Here is a 19,030-nt window from a genome sequence, read left to right as displayed (position 1 = left end):
CTTTCTGTCTGCATTAACAAGGACAACACAATCATTCAATCATTGTATGATGTTTTGTGTGCAAATGAACGCAAGCTTGCGGACAATGTCAAATGTGATATAGCGAAGCACCTGAGTGATCTGGGTGTGCAATTACGCAGGGACTTTCCCAAAACAAACAACACAAACAACTGCATTCGTTATCCCTTTCATGCCCTGTTTCCAGTCCACTTATTTCAACAATCAATGCCAGATTTCTGAATTGGGCTGCGCTCAGAGTATCCTGCCTTGGCAAATCGTGCTGTTAAGACACTGTGGCCCTTTGCAACCATGTACCTATGTGAGAGTGGATTCTCAGCCCTCACTAGCATGAAAACTAAATACAGGCACAGACTGTGTGGAAAAATATTTAAGACTGACTCTCTCCAATACAACCCAACATTGCAGAGTTATGTGCATCCTTTCAAGCACACCCTTCTCATTAACCTGTGATGAGTTATTCACCATTTTTGATGAACAAATAAGGTTTTATATGTAAGATGGCTAAATAAATGATTTATTTTTATTTGTGCCCTGGTCCTATAAGAGATCTTTGTCACTTCCCACGGGCCGGGTTGTGGCAAAAACTCACATTTATTAAACATGAGAATGAGTGTATCGTATAGTGTGTGCGTGGCAGGCTTACAATGATGGCAAAAAACAACATTTGAGAGTGCGCTGACCCTGGTGCTAGAGGGGGTACGCAGCTGGAGGTTGAATGTTTGAAGGGGTATGGGACTATAAAAAGTTTGGGAACCACTGCAATAGACAAACATCGGCTCCTTTTGTTCAGAACAACCCAGGTTATGACGCCATGTCATCTTGTAACTGCACATCAAGCCTAGTGATCATCAACGTTGACACTGTATATTACAATAGTCTTATGATATGGAAATGTGAAGCTCACGTTTGGACTAACGGGTGTTTGGCTTGATTGTGTGACATCAAAGCAGTGATTATTTTAAAAGGTGATCCTACAGCCTTCTTAGACTCAACAACACTGAAGCAACTATCAGCAGACATAAATAGATCAATCCCTTAAAAACAGATCACCCGAGAAGAAATATTAGACACTTAAAACATTTGCGCAGAGAAAAACAACAGGAATGGATCGTTTTCCCATAGAATTCTATTTAACATTTTGGGAGAAAGTAGCGTCCCTATTTACACAAATGTGACCCGGTTCAGGAAGATAGGCATATGTCGCACATCACTACTTCACAGGAGAATTGTCTTAAAATATATATATCTAAATGCCTTCTGGAACATGTGAACTTAAATGTGCCTTTATAACAAACTTGTATTTATAATGCCCATTACCCCACTGAAGACATTCTTTAAAAAGGTATCTACGCTTAATCCAGTATCAACTAATCTATAGAATGTACTGTATTACATAGACAAAACTCACAAATTCTACAGCACAATGGAAGAGTCATGTCTTAAGTGGAAAACTAACAATGACTCAATCAATGCCTTCTGGGAATGTCCAGATGGGCGGACCTAGAAATTTGTCTTTCAGAAGTATTACAATGTAAATGTACTTTGAATCCATCAGTCTGCATATTTCAGTTAGATACCCTATAGGTTGGATGATACGAGCACGAGTGTATAGAGCTACTAGCCCAATAAAAAAGAAAAAGAGTTCCAAACCTCTCTGCCAATAACAGCTAGTTTTCCCCTCCCCACATTCTTGCTTGAAATATTTTTTTGCTAAAAAGCTATTTTTGTCCTTTAAAAAAATATTTTTAGTAAGGTGCTTAATTTTTACTCAGAAATGGTTTGATATTGGTATAAAAATGGCTGCTTTGGGCCTGCAAATACTACACTTGAATTTGTCGGGCACAATGGTACCAATGGAATATTCCCAAAAGTGCAAACCCTGCCCACCTGTCACTTCAGGCAGGTCCAATCGAACGGCTATAAGTATTTGAAGGAAAACCAATACTATTTGAACACAGGCCTGGACAGAGATGGGAGAGATGCCATCAAAAGGTCTCAAACTTCTTTTAACTTCTGGCTTGAAGGCCAAGGTAACCTCAAACGCACAAAACAACTACAGAGGAAAGGCATAATCCTCCTATTGTCGTTACCCTTGTTCTCATGCCATGCTTTCACTTTTAAAAAGAACATTAACATTAACATTCCGATTCCTTTGGAGATGGCGACATGTATTCCTATTCAACTGGAAAGATACAATGGCAGAAATACCTACTGTAACAATCCCAAAACTCCAGGGCTAACTGAGTCAGTTGGAATGTTTTTCATCCTGGTGGATGAGCGATGACAAAAAAGGCTTAAGACTGGCTTTAGGCATGGGACACAGTCGCAATAGATTCTGTTGTGCACGGGGTAGCATTCAAAGCTGATTTAAATAATATGCTAATCGGCAGAAATCTGCTCATAAGATTAACGATGAGAGGGAGTGATGCACACACGCAAACACACAAAAGGTGTACAGAAGCTTAACATAGTGTATATGCAGGCAGGCACGCACACACCACCAACCCCATCCATAGGCGCGCGCACACAGACACACACACTAACAATGTTACTGGGAGCTCGTTTAGTGAGGTGTACATACTACCAGTAACCAGAGCATGAAAACAGGAAACATCTCCTGGATTTTGTATTGCTTGTGAGTACATTAAAATGTATATTTTTCACACAAAGGAATGGCATAGAAAATAATACATTCAGTGCCTTCAGAAGCTATTCATACCCCTTATTCCACACATTTTGTCGTGTTGTACCCTGAAATCAAAATTGATTAAATACACTTTTGTTCTCACCCATCTACACACAATACCCCATAATGACAAAGTGAAAGCATGTTTTTTGTACATTTTTGGAAATGTATTTTAAATTAAATACAGAAATCTCATTTACATAAGCAGCAGTGAGTCGTTGTGGGTAAGTCTAAGAGCTTTGCAAATCTGGATTGTACAATATTTGCACATTATCATTTTTTTTTATTCTTCAAGCTCTGTCAAGTTGGTTGTTGATCATTGCTAGACAGTCATTTTCAAGTCTTGCCATAGATTTAAGTCAAAGTTAAACTAGGCCACTCAGGAACATTCAATGTTGTCTTGGTAAGCAACTCCAGTTTATATTTGGCCTTGTGTTTTAGGTTGTTGTCCTGCTGAAAGTTGAATTTGTCTCCCAGTGTCTTTTGGAAAGCAGACAACCAGGTTTCCCTTTAGGATTTTCCTATGCTTAGCTCCCTTCTGTTTATTTTTATCCTAAAAAAACTCCCTATTCCTTGCCCATAAAAAGCATACCCATAACATGATGCAGATACCACCATGCTTAGAAATATGAACAGTCATACTCAGTGATGTGTTGATGGATTTGCCCCAAACGTAACGTTGTATTCAGGACAATAAGTTAATGTTGTAGCCACATTCTTGCAGTTTTACATAAAGGGCTTATTGCAAACAGGATGCATGTTTTGGAATATGTTTTATTATGTACAGGCTTCCTTTTCACTTTGTCAATTAGATTACTATTGTTGAGTAACTGCAATGTTGTTGATCCATCCTCATAACTAAAATATAAATGTAACATGCAACAATTTCAAAGACTTTACTGAGTTACGGCTCATATAATGAAATCAGGCAATTGAAATACATTTCTTGGGCCCTAATCTATGGATTTCACTTGACTGGGAATACAGATATGCATCTGTTGGTTACAGATATCGTTTTTTAAAAGTGAGGGAGTGGATCACAAAACCAGTCAGTATCTGGCGTGACCACCATTTGCCTCATGCAGCGCGACACATCTCCTTTGCAGAGTTGATCAGGCTGTTGATTGTGGCCTGTGGAATGTTGTCCCACTCCTCTTCATTGGCTGTACAAAGTTGCTGGATATTGGCGGGAACTGGAACATGCTGTCGTACATTTTCGATCCAGAACATCCCAAACATGCTCAATGGGTAACATTGTCTAGTGAGTATGCAGGCCATGGAATAACTGGGACATTTACAGCTTCCAGGAATTGTGTACAGATCATTTTGTCATGAGGCTGTGCATTATCACGGTATCTCTGTGCATTCAAATTGCCAACGATAAAGTGCAATTGTGTTTGTTGTCCTTGGTTTATGCCTGCCAATACCATAACCCCACTGCTACCATGGGGCATCCCGTTCATAACGTTGACATCAGCAAACCGCTCGCTCACTCAACTTGTGAGGCCGTTTGGACGTACTGCCAAATTCTTTAAATGACGGAGGTTGCTTTTGGTAGAAAAATTAACATTAAATTCTGGTGGACATTCCTACAGTCAAGCATGCCAATTGCACTCTCCTGTTAAAATTTGAGGCATTGTGTTGTGTGACAAAACTGCACCTTTTAGAGTGGCCTTTTATTGTCCCCAGCACAAGGTGCACCTGTGTAATGATCATGCTATTTAATCAGCTTCTTGATATGCCACACCTGTCAGGTGTATTGATAATCTTGGCAAGAAGCAATGCTCACTAACAGGGATGTAAACAAATTCATGCACAACATTTGAGAGAAATAAGCTTTTTGTGCATATGGAACATTTCTGGGATCTTTTATTTCAGCTCATGAAACATGGCACCAACACTTCACATGTTGCGTTTATATTTTTGTTCATTTCTATTTTAAATTGAGGCTGTAACACAACAAAGTATGGAAAAAGTCAAGAGGTGTGAATACCTTCTGAAGGCACTATACATTCTGCATTAATTGCCTTTGAAAGAGCAAACATCAAAGCAGTGGACACACTGCTATGTTGTGGGTCTCTCAATACTAATGTACATGGAGGGGTGGTCACCTGAGACCGCGGGTAACAAACAAACCTCATTGGCTGGCAAACTAGGCAGAGCAAGGCCTAGTAAATATGTCACTGTGCATGATTAACCTGACTACCTCCATGAAGGATATAAAAACACATCTGCCGAGGGGGTGGGGAGGTAGTTTGCCGTGAGGGGATTGTTTTGTTTCCTTTCAAACGGGGCTAAGATCCCTTAATATCCTGATAAATTTAGTGCCAGAGACAATAAATTCCTATTTTTTTAATTCCCCAATGCTGGCTGCTTCTTTCGACTTGGCAGACCTATATTTTTGAGGTTGCCATGGTAGCAAGAGACTAAAAAAATCCCTTTAAGCTATGGGAGATATATCATCTTTCCTTAATGCTCAATACACTGGCCGTTTCTTCAGCTCGCAAACATGTTTAATTTACTCGCCTCCGTCCCCTTCCCCCGTTCCTTACAACTGTTTTCAGCAACCGTTTTAAATGTGAACTGCTGATTTGTTTAGTCCACAATTCAACAACTGATGAAGCCAGTTGTTCAAAATGTTTGTGTCATCCAACAGATCTTCCTGTTTCATCTCCCAGGGGCTCGGGGAAGAACATTTCTCACAAAAACACCCAGCTAAGGGCTTATCGTGGGAGAAGAGTGTCAACATTCCACTTTCACTCAACTGCTATTAGTATATTTCAATCCCCAAACGATCCTCAGGCCTTGACCAGGATGCATAGAACCAGGGTTAACTCAAGTTAAGGAATTCGTACAGATATAAATAGGGTAATTTAAGATAATTAGGTACATTTACAGGTGACCACCAATGGAGGTCAACTACTCCCAACTGGGATGAACTTGCCCCCGAAGAGTCTGGGAATGTTTAGTGGTTGACATTTGATCTCTTTTGGAATTCTCAAGAGCCCATTGGTAGTTATTAGAGCACCCAGGATCAATAGCAAGAAGTAACCTGAACTATGGTTGCGTCCCAAATGGTATCCCATTCCAAATTTTGTGCACTTCTTTTGAACAGGGCCCATAGGGTTCTAGTCATAACTAGTGCACTATATCGGGAATAGGGTACAGTTTGGTACGCAAACTAATGAGCAGAACCAGAGATGAGACACTTGATATAGCTATACTTAATTGAAAGACAACTTAATCAAATATTCTGGAGAACAACACAATTAAATCAAGTATTTTTTTTAAACCAACACTAGAACCACTTAATTTATTACTGACATTTTTTTAAGACATGACCCCATTCATCCTTGACTTTTCCTAAAAAAGTCTATATAACACACTGTCGGTGTTAGAATCGTATTATCACAAACAGAACTGGAGATATAACCAGTTTAAGGAGGGCATGTCATTTTTTTTAATGGTTTTCCCCGTTTGCTTCCTTGGCCAGACCTGGTTTTGTTTGCAAGTAACTTGTTCGCCAATGCCAGTGAAGTACAGAAATAGAGATGGAGACATTGCTCGTCTTGCCAACGTAAGGTTCCACAAGCCTCACCACCACGTTCTCCAACACTCGAGCCTGCATGAACAAAGTCAGACTGGAGCTCCCTCCCTCTGTGCAAAATAAGACACCTGAACAGCGGTTGTACTCCACAACAGTGCTGAAGAATGACAAGAGGAAGGGGACCCAGTGAGGAGCGAACCGGAGAATAAGAGAATATTAGGCACTACAACCAAACAAAGGTATGTCAAAGTGTGTCAAGCAAGTGAAAGCTACGGAAATTGTGTCAACTGTTAGGACAAGGGATAGCAGCTAACTGAAATCCACCTGATGCCATTGTGTGAAGAAGCACATAAGCACGAGCTGACAATAAGTTACTTTTTTTTTTACTTCTGTCATATCGACACCTAGTGCTCTATTTTAACAAACCTAATGCAAAGGTAAATCTAAGTGCAGGCGGTAGCTCTACTGTTCCAAGGATGTGTCTGAAATATTTGAGCAATTTTCACTATTACAATTATACGAGAACTTGCTGGCGTTGGCACCAAAGGGCTGGGTTTGATGAATAAACATGTTGTGGGTGTGTCGAGGCCCCTCACTGGCCAATCAGAACATTCTCCATGGCTAAATATGTGCTTGCTTCAACTTGTGTATTTACGTTCTATCATGTACAGTACTGCCTTGGAATCAACTCCAATTCCAATGTTAGTCCGTTACAGTTCGTTAAATGGCTTCCAGAAATGATATAACAAAGTGTAGACCCCATCTTTGCCAAATACCTTCACTTGAAACCATTTGCAGTCTACAAATAATTGCATGGCTTCAATAGCATTCAAAATGATATAGGGGCTAGGCCTACTTTAAATTGCATTATGGCTGAGCATGGGCAGGCCTAAAATGGTCAATAAAGAAGATTAAATAAATTATGCATAAGGCCTAAAAAGAGAAGAAATAAGCACAATGAACTTGTTTTAGATAGGCTGTGTCACGCTATGACACCATTTCTCCCTGTGGGCAGTTACTATTGAAACAACGCAGACTATGGAGGGTTTAACGCACATCCCAAACGTTTCACAGCGGCTGGACAAATATCCAATAGAAATAGAAAGGGAGAACGTCCACTCACTGTTATACTGCTCCCAAATAGGCCTGTGTTTAATGAGCATACACGGAAGCATCTTACAGGTGGCATTCACACATCTCCAAGAAGTTGCATTGCAAGCGCGTTGTCGCCATAAAACCAGGGAGGTGTATCGTTCTAATAAGTTCGGTTGTAATAAAATGTAACGAAAAACATATTGCCAAATGTAATGATATCATAAAAAATACAAAAAAGACACACTGCTGTTGAACCTGCCTTTGTTATAGTAGGCCAAAGGGAGGGATTTGTTTTTTAACATATGAAACGGAAACAAGCAGGTAAACACGAGGTTCACTGGTATTCAGGAGGTTCTCATCTCTTCATTTCATAATGGGCATTTAGCCTACATCATGGAGGCTTTATGCACGTCCAGAACAGGGCCTGCATGGCTAAAATAATGTGGGCCTGCCGACAATGCATAGATACAAAGCTCCCTGTTTAACTCCTCTCAAACTTGATCTCCTAATAAAGCTTTGGCGATTAAGATGTATTTCCAAACGGTCTCAGGAGCAAAACCCTTTATCATCAGTCTTGACTACTTCGCAATTGTATTGGGCAGATATGTTTTTTTTAAAGAAGGAGGGAAAAAAAAATAATTGAGAGGAGGGGATGATATGCTTGGTTTTGAATAACATCCAACAAAACATTTGTTCTTATGTTTCTAAATACAAAGTATACCTGCACCAAAAGCACATTAGGTTACTCTTGTTCCATGCCCACATCATTTCGCTACACTCGCATCTGCTAACCATGTGTATGTGACAAATACAATTTGATTTGATTTGATTTGAAATGGGCAGTGCGCATTTCTGCTGTCAAAATTCATGCCATAACCCACTGCGTTACAGCTAAAACCATGTTTTGGTTGGTCTAAATTTCAGTGCTGCCTGAAATCACCACTTTGGATCATGTATTTAAGGACACACACACAAATATTTAAACCCTGCCCATCTGAGCACTAGCGAGTTGATATAAGACAAGTAGTTTGTTGAACCTTTGTCAAACCTGACGTTATGGGCTGGAAAATGTCAAACTAACACGTGTTTGACACCAGTGCCGCCTTAACGCCAGCTGGAAATGGAGCCCTTACATTCATTATAATGCAATTATTGATTTTTTTTGCAGAGTTTCACTATTTATCAAGGCCACTTGGCGCTAATAATGATGTTTAGGCTACTGAGGCTACTGATGTATTCATAATTTGACTCGCGTCTTGACCGTGCATCTTGGTGGTCCGGGTAGGGTGTTGTTTATTTTGACGTTATCAAAATAAACTGTTATTGTGTTCCAACACATACGCTTTCTGTTTCATAGTTAAAATTGATGCATCATACCATTTGGTCTTCTAAATAGCTATACAACAGCAATATAGAGTAGTTAAATAGTACTACATCAATATCCATCTTGCCTCCGTTAGGCGTATGGAACAACCAGTGGATAAGTCGTTCTACAGTATTTCCTATTATCACATTCAAGGTTCTGAATGAACTTGAATACAGTCACTTAGAATTGGCCCCCTCATTAAACTAAGCTCAAACAATGATCACTAAGACTGTGGCTGCATCTCCAATGGCATTCCTTGTGTAGTGCACTACTTTTGAAGAGGGCTCATAGGACTCTGGTCAAAAGAAGTGCACTATATCGGGAATAGCAAAGCCCTCTCGCTTACCCTCTGTTTACCAAGACGCAGCACGATCATACAGGAATTTAGTTTGTCCCAACTGGTTCCCCTTGGACGACCAGAATAATCACATTAGGATGGCTAATGCTAATATTAATGGCAATTGGAGGCGAGGCTGAAAATGTAGTAATCAGTTTAACCAGATGTGATTAGACAACAGCCACTGTTCTTTGAGATGAAACACATTTCCTGATGGCTTTGCCTTGAACAATTGTCTAATCTTTTATCATTTTATCTTGTAACATTATAATATAATACATGACATTAAGCAGACACTTTTGTCAAAAGTGCGTGCATAAATACATTTTGGTATGGGTGGCCCCAGCGGGAATCAAACCTACAATCACTGCGTTGCAAGGGCCACGCTCCGTCTTGCTTTGCGAAATACGCTTTCTCGATTAATTCAAAGACTCAATAATGGACACTCTGACAGTTGTGGCTGCTTCACGTGATGTGTTGTTGTCTCTACCTCCTTGCCCTTTGTGCGGTTGTCTGTGCCCAATAATGTATGTACTGTGTTTTGTGCTGCTACCATGTTGTGTTGCTACCATGCTGTGTTGTCATGTGTTTCTGACTTGCTATGTTGCGGTCTTAGGTCTCTCTTTATGTAGTGTTGTCTCTCTTGTCGTGATGTGTGTTTTGTCTTATATTTGTGTTTTTAATCCCAGCCCCCGTCTTCACAGAGGACCTTTTGCCTTTTGGTAGGCCGTCACTGTAAATAAGATTTACTTCTTTAAATGACTTGCCTAGTTTAAATAAAGGTTACATATTTTTGTTGTGCTGAAAATAAGTAAACCAAGTCATATGGGACCAATGTTATATATTCCAGAAGTATATATTCCAGAAGTATATTAGGTATCAAGAGATGAGACAACATTTGCGATCACACTGTCCTACGATGTCTATGAAAAGGTTTTGCAAAACATTCAGTCAATTGTATTTCTTACACATCCTAGTAATCATGTTTTGGCAGGTTGACAGATCATCTCGTCTTCACCAGTGTACATATAAGTGCCTGAAGATTTCTCTTTTTACCACACCAATCAGTTCTATCGCTGTATGTATGTATGTATGAATGTGTGTATGTATGTGTGTATGTATGTGTGTATGTATGTATGTGTGTATGTGTGTATGTATGTATGTATGTATGTATGTATGTATGTGTGTATGTGTGTATGTGTGTGTGTGTGTGTGTGTGTGTGTGTGTGTGTGTGTGTGTGTGTGTGTGTGTGTGTGTGTGTGTGTGTGTGTGTGTGTGTGTGTGTGTGTGTGTGATCTAATTTCATGTTTGTGTCGTGCTAGTGGGTGTGTAAAGCTTTAAGTCTGTACTCACGGATGTTGTTTGTGTTCTCCTGCACGATGTCCGTCTTGAGCAGGTTGTCGGCCAGGATGAAGGCCCCCTGCTCCACCGTATCCAGCAGCATGGTGGCTGCTCTCAGCTGCTCCCCGGTGCTCAGGTCCCTCCACGCCGACTGGGCCTGGGGCTGAAGCAGGTTGTTCACGGTCTCCACCATGGCCTGCACCAGACAACATGGAGAGTTAGCGACATGAAGATAGTGGAGGCGACGAAGCAACCAGAGCATCAGTATGGAGGTAGCAAGGCAAGGGATCAGTATGGGTTATGGAAGCACTTCAGACTGTACTGTCACCAGTGATATTAACAATGGGCCATTTAAAAAAAAGTGGTAGTTAACAGGTTATTAGGGATGTCAATTCAGTTATGCCAGGACTTTTCAGAGGAAGAAATATTATGGAAGGTTAGTCACAGATGTTTGCAGGATCTTGGGAGATGTTAGATATTACCAGAGATTTTCGAGAAATTCCTCTCAAATAGGGCATAGCAACATTGCGCTAAGGTGAATACGTGTATACAAACAGGCAATGGTAATTCTTATGTTTTCAAGAGAAACAATGACATTATCTAAATAATTGAACAGGTGAAAGCCAGGCTGTGGCTGATGCATTTCCATGAATGTCCCATGAATGTATTCAGCCCCAATAATCCCCATATTGCGCCATGCTACAGTATCACATGCATACAATTACAATGAAACAGAATACTTTGAAATAATCCTAATATATTATTCAGTACAGGCAGCCAATAGCGTAAAGGTTGTTTTGTTTTCAGGCTCCTCAGGACGACCACTCTCTGAGGAACACTATTGTCTATTAATATTGTTTAACCTCAATTATGTTTTCCCTAATCCCACAATAAATTAACAGTCAGAAACCAATAAGCCAGGGAGAAAGAAAAGAGAGCATTCTCCGGAGAAGATGAACAATTTAGAGCAATTAAAGATGTAGAAATGCCGATGGCAAGACATTTGAATAGAATATTAATTGGTCAAGCTGAACCATTCTATCCCTCTGATGCAACGGAAGAAAATGCATAATCATAACTGAAAATAAAACGCTTATCCATGAATGCACAGCATTCACAGTTGCTCTTTCATCTCAAAACATAATAATCCAACATTGACAAGGACTACTGAACAGTGGTTTTCAAAAAAGCACCGAAAAGAGTGGGAACAAAATATGAATGTTAAAGAAATCATCACAGTCTCTTCTGATATCCCACAACTTCAAAGGGCAATTTACTCGTCCTCGTTTGCAAAGATGGAACCCGCGCTTGATCGTAAATGCACGAGAGTCTGAGGGAGAAACATTAAGCCCTTTAAGAGGGGGAGAACAATCTCCTCCAACGCCGCATATGGCAATACCTTGGTGTGATCCCCGCGGCCACAGCAGGTTCTGTTTTTGATCAATGGACTATGAAAGAGAATAGGAGTTTTCGAAGATGATATCAGAGCGCCTGGGGGACGAAACCTCAGGCAATGCAATTCGATAACAGCACATGGGAGCTGCCCTGCAGACTTCAACTGATTACAATGAAGTAATTCTATAAACATTATAGACATTACAATCCACACACACAAGAGTTATCAGCCTCAAACTGTCTCAGTTTTGGACTGAATGGCAGCTGGACTAGAGTATCTCTGGAAGAGGAAGAGTGGTGATCGTATTCAACTCCGTAGCGGGCTGCGATGAAGGGAATATCAAATAGAAGCATCTGGCTTTTCCACACTCCTCAGCGCACAGATGCTGTCATTTTTTAAAGGCTTTTTTTAAAGGCAGGCAGGCATCCAACTTTGATGTAATTATTCATTATCTCCAGCCAATCGCACCTTTTGACATCAACGGAGACGGCGAGGTTGATTCGCTCTCAATTAAGGAGCTCTTTCTCTGCGGCACTGACATATTTTCCCCTTCGCCAGGTCTGGTTTAAATATTGAAAGAATGAATCATCAGTGTCTGTGTGTTAGATGGGTGGATGTGCAGAATGAAGTGTTGGACCATCCACAAAATGTCGCTTGGACAGTTTCAGGTACAGTACATACAGTCGACGAAAGCCAAGTGATGAATGAAAAGAAGAAGAAAGACTGTAGAAAGCTCGGAGTATAGGGACATATTTCTAGGATGTTATGAAGTCTATCTAGTATGCAATTTGTCCTTCCAGAGATTACATGCTGGATCCATCAACAACATGATACACTCATCATTTTGTGTTAAGCCACTGAATTAGTTGCAGTCTTTGGGTATGGCACATAATAGGGTAGCATTTGCAAGTCAATGCGACATAAAGTCGTGTTTTGGATAGGGATACTCAGAAATGATAGGGCATGGATTGGAGTGCGGATTCAAGTATAAAGCCCCTAATTTTGAATCAGGAAGTCACATTTTGACAGGGCTTAGCTGCTTAACATGGGGTTTATGATGCTTATCTGTGGACATAATAGAGAATCAATCAATTACGAATATAAATCTGGATTACTTGGACGGTTATCACGAGTCATAATTATTCAACGTCAACAGTGTATAACACTTCATGAAGAGTGTTTCAAGTAAGTTTAATGACGTTGGGGAATAAATATATACAGTGCCTTCAGAAAGTATTCATAACCCTTGACTTATGTTGCATTTTGTTGTGTTACACCCTGAATTCAAAATGGATTAGATATTTTTTTTTTTCCCCCTTGCCCATAAAGCCACAACAGCCCATAATGACAAAGTGATCACATGTTCTTAGAAATCTTGCAAATGTATTGAAAATGACATACAGAAACATCTAATTTAAATATATTCACACCCCAGAGTCAGTACTTTGTAGAGGTACCTTTGATGGTGATTACAGCTGAGTCTTTTTTAGGGTAAGTCTAAGAGCTTTGCACACCTGGATTGTGCAATATTTTCCCTAAAAAAATATTTAAAAATCATGTTAACCACTATTATAGAACACGGAATGAGTCCATGCAGCTTAATACGCAATTTGTTAAGCACATTTTACCTCCTGGATTTATTTAGGGGTTGAATACTAGACTGAAAATATTTAATCTTTTCATTTTTTATTCATTTCAAAAAATTTCTACAAACAAAATTCCACTGACATTATGGAGTACGGTGTCTAGATCAGTGACACAAAATATAAATGTAATAAATATTTATTACAAGCTGTAACACAACAAAATGTGGAAAAAGTAAAGGGGTCTGAATACTTTCTGAAGGCACTAAGTTGGAGCAATTATGTTTAGCAGTGAGTTTACCCGTCCAGCCGGGAGCCTTCAGAGACAAATGAGATCGACGGTATATCCCTGGGGATGACACACACAAACTCCCACACCCTTTTCACGAGAGCCTCTAATTCCCAAAGGGGAGAGTGGAGGGGAGTGGAGGAGAGGAGAGAGAGGGATATGCACCCAAGCAGCACAACACACTCAGTGTAGTGGGGTAGAGGAGTGTTGATGCCTTACTGCAGCCAGGCTGCTTCTCCATCTGTCAAAAGCACTGGTTCGGCTCACAGAGCTCCAAACTTTCAACCACTGTTAGGTTTCCTACCCCCCCCCTCAGTTTCCTCTGCTCTCTTGAAAGATCCAAGCCACCCAGGGAAAACAACACTTTCTGGTTCTTGGCTGGTCTGGAAAGGCTAATCATCAACTAGCTAGCCTCCGCCACCAAATGCTATGGTTGTGACAAGCTGTTGACTGGGCAAGAAAAAGCCCCCATTCCAATACTTGTGAATTACATCCTTCCTTAATCCCCATCTCTCTTCCTTAAGTAGTTACTGATCTAATTCTACTAGGTTAAAGCACAGGTTCCACTACATAGCTTTCACCAATCCAGATCAATATCAGACCAGTGATAATTCCAAATAAGGGATGAAGGAATGATGCAATCTAGATTTGAACAGGGCCAATGTATCGTGCTGCGGCCATTTATACCAATGAAGGGGGAAGGAAGGGGTGGGTATTAGTATGGGACCTGGAACTGGTCCAAGTCAGCCCGTGTGGTGTGTGTGCTGATTGATGAAATGAACTCGAGGTCGGGGAAATTGATTCTGGCTGAGCTCAAACTCCCGTCACCGGCTTAGCAGAATGGAAGAAGGATGGAGCGCGAGTCAGACTAGTGGCCCTCACTTTCTCACTTTCCACTTCCTTATTCCACACGCTTTTCCTCTCACCCCCTATCTTGTTGACTTTTTTCTGCAACATGTTCAGTTGTGATATAGGAGAGGTTGCCATCTTTCTGAGTTCTGTCTTTCATTTGGTCCTTATCTATATGTACCCCTCTTTCTCGCCCTCTACAATATAGTATGGTAATAACATTACATACAATGCATGAACATCTCATTCCAAAATAAGGGGCATTAATATGGAGTTGGTCCCCCCTTTGCTGCTGTAACGGGCTCCACTCTTCTGGGAAGGCTTTCCACTAGATGTTGAAACATTGCCGCAGGGACAAGCTTCCAATCAGCCACAAGAGCATTAGTGAGGTCAGTCGGCGCTCCAATTCATCCCAAAGGTGTTTTATGGGGTTGAGGTCAGGGCTCTATGCAGGCCAGTCAAGCTGTCCCACACCAATCTCGACAAACCATTTCTGTATGGACCTAGCTTTGTGCATGGGGCATTGTCATGCTGAAACAGGAAAGGGCCTTCCCCAAACTGTTGTCACAAAGTTGGAAGCACAGAATCGTCTAGAATGTCATTGTATGCTGTAGCATTAAGACTGCCCTTCACTGGAACTAAGGGGCACAAACCATTATAAACAGCCCCAGACAATTATTACTCCTCCACCAAACTTTACAGTTGGCACTATGCATTGGGGCAGGTAGCGTTCTCCTGGCATCCACTAAACCCAGATTTGTCCGTCTGACTGCCAGATGGTGAAGCGTCATTCAACACTCCAGAGAACGCGTTTCCACTGCTCCAGAGTCCAATGCGGCGAGCTTTACACCACTGCAGCCGACGCTTGGCATTGCACATGGTGATCTTAGGCTTGTGTGTGACTGCTCGGCCATGGAAACCCATTTCATGAAGTTCCCGATGAACAGTTATTGTGCTGACGTTGCTTCCAGAGGTAGTTTGGAACTCAGTAGTAAGGGTTGCAACGAGGACAACACACAGCGGCCCCATTCTGTGAGCTTGTGTGGCCTACCACTTCGCAGCTGAGCCGTTGTTGCTCCTAGACATTTCCACTTCACAATACCCGCACTTACAGTTGACCGGGGCAGCTCTAGCAAGGCAGAAATTTGACGAACTGACTTGTTGGAAAGGTGGCATCATATGACGGTGCCACGTTGAAAGTCACTACTACTACTATATCCGCAATCGACAGTTATACTAGTGAATGTGTGGGGCTTTCAAACACACAATACATGAGATAACAGTTAAGATCACAATACAAAGACTAACAGGAAAACACACACTCAAGAAAGGTCATCCAGAGGTGAGTGTCAATATGAACATCGTCTCCCTTGTCAAATAATGTGCAAACAGCACCTCGTCACAAAGTCAACTACGACTCCAAGTCAAGCCTATTCACCCTGCAAATTAACTGAACACAGCAGGAAGACACTTCAGGAACAGTCCAAGGGTCTATAGGTAAATTAACTAAGAATTTACGACTCTGAGACAGAGGTACTTTTACGCTGAATGGCCATGATCTCATCGTATCCCTGTCGGACTCTGACCGTGAACAGACACGGCCCATATAACATAGCGAGGGTCGAGTCGGTAGACAGTAAACTGCAGGAGAGAATGGTGGTTGGGGGGTTGGGTAGAGTGGAAACGGTCTTTATGACTATGTGGTCATTCTAACATCATCTTTTAACAAATTGTCCGGCAATAAAAATGGTAGAATCTCATGGACAAGGCAACGCTTCACTTCCGGCCTTTCTAAGGTGGTCTTCTGCAGTGACACGTTTACTAGATTACCCCCCATATACGAGAAAGAAGGGGAGAAGGGGTTACGTTGAACAAGGGGTCAGTACCCAATATCCAAACAATATTCCCGGGATTTCCTGGTCTATGATCTTCACTCACGCACGCAAGATACAATTGTCCTCTTTAACGGCGTAGGAAAGTTCTACCATGTGATAAATCCCTTCGCTCCACATACACTTAGCAGAAATTCGTCTCCCTTTGGAAATGTTATGTGTCGGCGGCCATTTTAAAGAGAAGGCGTTTGACCTTAGTTTGAAGCAAAGGGGATGTCATCACAGTAACAACCACAGTGTTTAAGCCACTAAACCAGAGAGTATTTAATACACCAAAGAGGATAGAAAGCTGGGAGCCATTTTGATTGTTTGAAATAGAAGAGCAGAAGCCTTTTAGGTATCTGATAGGGACATCATCCTTTATGGTGAAAACAGAGGCTGGGGGGTTGCACTGAATGTTTGTAGTAAATCAAGTTAACAAATGATTTTAAAAAGGGACCAAAGAGGACCTACTGACAATATCCATGATGCTCTACACTCTATTGACGTAGTCTGCAAAGGAAATTGCTCACAAACTACTAAACGAGGGAGTAAATTAATATGAAGCTTTCAAAGGTACGTTTTGCTTAAATTGGGATCCAATATCCTAAACCCTTTCCAGTAAGACGTCTCCACAATGTGACATGTTGAATTACAGTATCTATAAATATTGGTCTACTACAGACACCCTTGAATCTCTTTATAAGGTGTTATTCCGTAATGGTCCCGCATAGACCCGGCGGCATGCGAATGGTGCCGTCATCCGCTCCACATAAAACAAGATGGACTCCCTAAATCAAGATGGTGAACCGGGCTCGTCTCATCTCCATTAGAGAGCAAACACCAGCTCCGTTCTCCCAATCGCCCATTAGCGTGGGGGCTAACGAGCAGTTGGGGGTGCATACCTGATCACCAATCTCAATAACATCCGCGCCCTCCGACGTGCACTGGCAGTCAATTCACCCAAGCCCATCCTCGCACTGCTATAATCTGTTTGTTTGATTTAAAAAAAAAGTTATTTCTCACCCTGAGAAGTCTGGTTGAGCATTTAACATAATGTCTTTACCTTATTGAAAACGATCATTGCGCATGGTGTGCTCAGCCTGGTTCCAAAACCGAGGGTGTGTGTGTGTGTGTGTGTGTGTGTGTGTGTGTGTGTGTGTGTGTGTGTGTGTGTGTGTGTGTGTGTGTGTGTGTGTCTATGCATGTGTACATCTCTGTCTGTGCAGGCAGGTGCTGCAGAGTGAGGCATCTACCTTGGTGTCTTTTGTATGCCTTCTCTATACCCCTTATGATGACAACCAGGGCTTCTGGTTGGAGAAAACGCCCAATTTCCTCAATCAATGAAAATCCCTCAAAACCATAGCGCCGCGCAATCAATGTCTGTGTATACGGAAGACTGGTAGATGTTCCATTATTCCAGTTCGTCGAGCAAGATTCCTTCCCCTTTTGTTTAACACGGTCAGGCGCACATTGACACCATGTACACGGTTCAACCTTGTGCTCACACACACACACACACACACACACACACACACACACACACACACACACTTATACATAGCCATACGCTGTGTCACACACACACACACACACACACACACACACACACACACACACACACACACACACACACACACACACACACACACACACACACACACACACACACACACACACACACACACACACACACACACACACACACACACACACACACACACACACACACACACACACATACACTTCATCCGGTGGAAAACGCACAATAAAACCGGCATTACATATTGAAGTGACTTCAGACACAACTCGGAGGATTTGAAACAACCAATGCATGTCGCCTAACAGATGTGACACCACCACAGATATACGTAGAACATCTGGAACCTATAGGAACCATCTGTGGGGGGGAAGTGTGCGTGCATGCATGCCAACTCATTCAGACGCTCTTTTCAAGGCAGAGACGATATTCATGTCATTTTACTGACAAGCCTGGATATCAACTCCACACTGGAGCTCAAGAAATAGTCCCTACAAATTGGTACACACATGCATAATGCATCAGGAAGAGTCGTCCCCCCCCCCTATACGAGTCTTGCCTGTCAGGGAAGTTCTGGTAGAGGGTGGGTTTTGACTCCAGGTTTAAATGAGGTCACTTTCGGCTGTTGACCGTGGAAGTCGGTGGGGGATTTAAATGCCTGGATGTCCTATGGAAAATCTTAAGAGTCAACTTACTTGATGGTAGTGTTGAGCGACTGCATAGCCAGTGAAGGTTATTACAATGTACTAATCGTTTCACAGCTGTGAATATATGCTACCATTACATCATCATGTGATCGTTGACACACATCTCTGGTGATGTCAGCAAGAATATTGCTGTAGACGACTACAGATGATTAAAGATGGTTCATTTTATATCCTCTGAGAGCCTTTTCAAAATATAGAAAAAACTCAAATGTGTTGAGTAGATGTCATTGGTATCGCCAGCTTGACATTTCCTTCAAGCAAAAACATGATATCTTGTTTAACATGCATATCCAGAGCATAACCTATCCAACCATGACCAACCAATGTCCATGTGAAATCCATGAGCAACCAATGTCCATGTGAAATCCATGACCAACCAATGTCCATGTGAAATCCATGAG

At 41.6% G+C, this 19,030-nt stretch overlaps 1 protein-coding gene across 4 annotated transcripts in view; it reads right to left on the bottom strand.

Moving 5' to 3' along the window:
- The window catches only part of LOC118368775 (adhesion G protein-coupled receptor L3), a 362,805-nt gene that overhangs the window by 62,154 nt on the left and 281,621 nt on the right, over positions 1-19,030 (bottom strand). For all 4 annotated transcript variants that reach the window (XM_052497230.1, XM_052497228.1, XM_052497229.1 and 1 more), the window contains one exon: positions 10,407-10,590. In XM_052497230.1, the coding sequence (XP_052353190.1) occupies positions 10,407-10,590 (184 nt within the window). The remainder of the gene's footprint in view (positions 1-10,406; positions 10,591-19,030) is intronic.

Source organism: Oncorhynchus keta, chromosome 35 (genome assembly GCF_023373465.1).
Source record: "Oncorhynchus keta strain PuntledgeMale-10-30-2019 chromosome 35, Oket_V2, whole genome shotgun sequence".
NCBI classification, from domain to species: Eukaryota; Metazoa; Chordata; class Actinopteri; order Salmoniformes; family Salmonidae; genus Oncorhynchus; species Oncorhynchus keta.
Note: the sequence above shows the minus strand (reverse complement) of the source record. Positions and strands in the feature narration are given on the sequence as shown.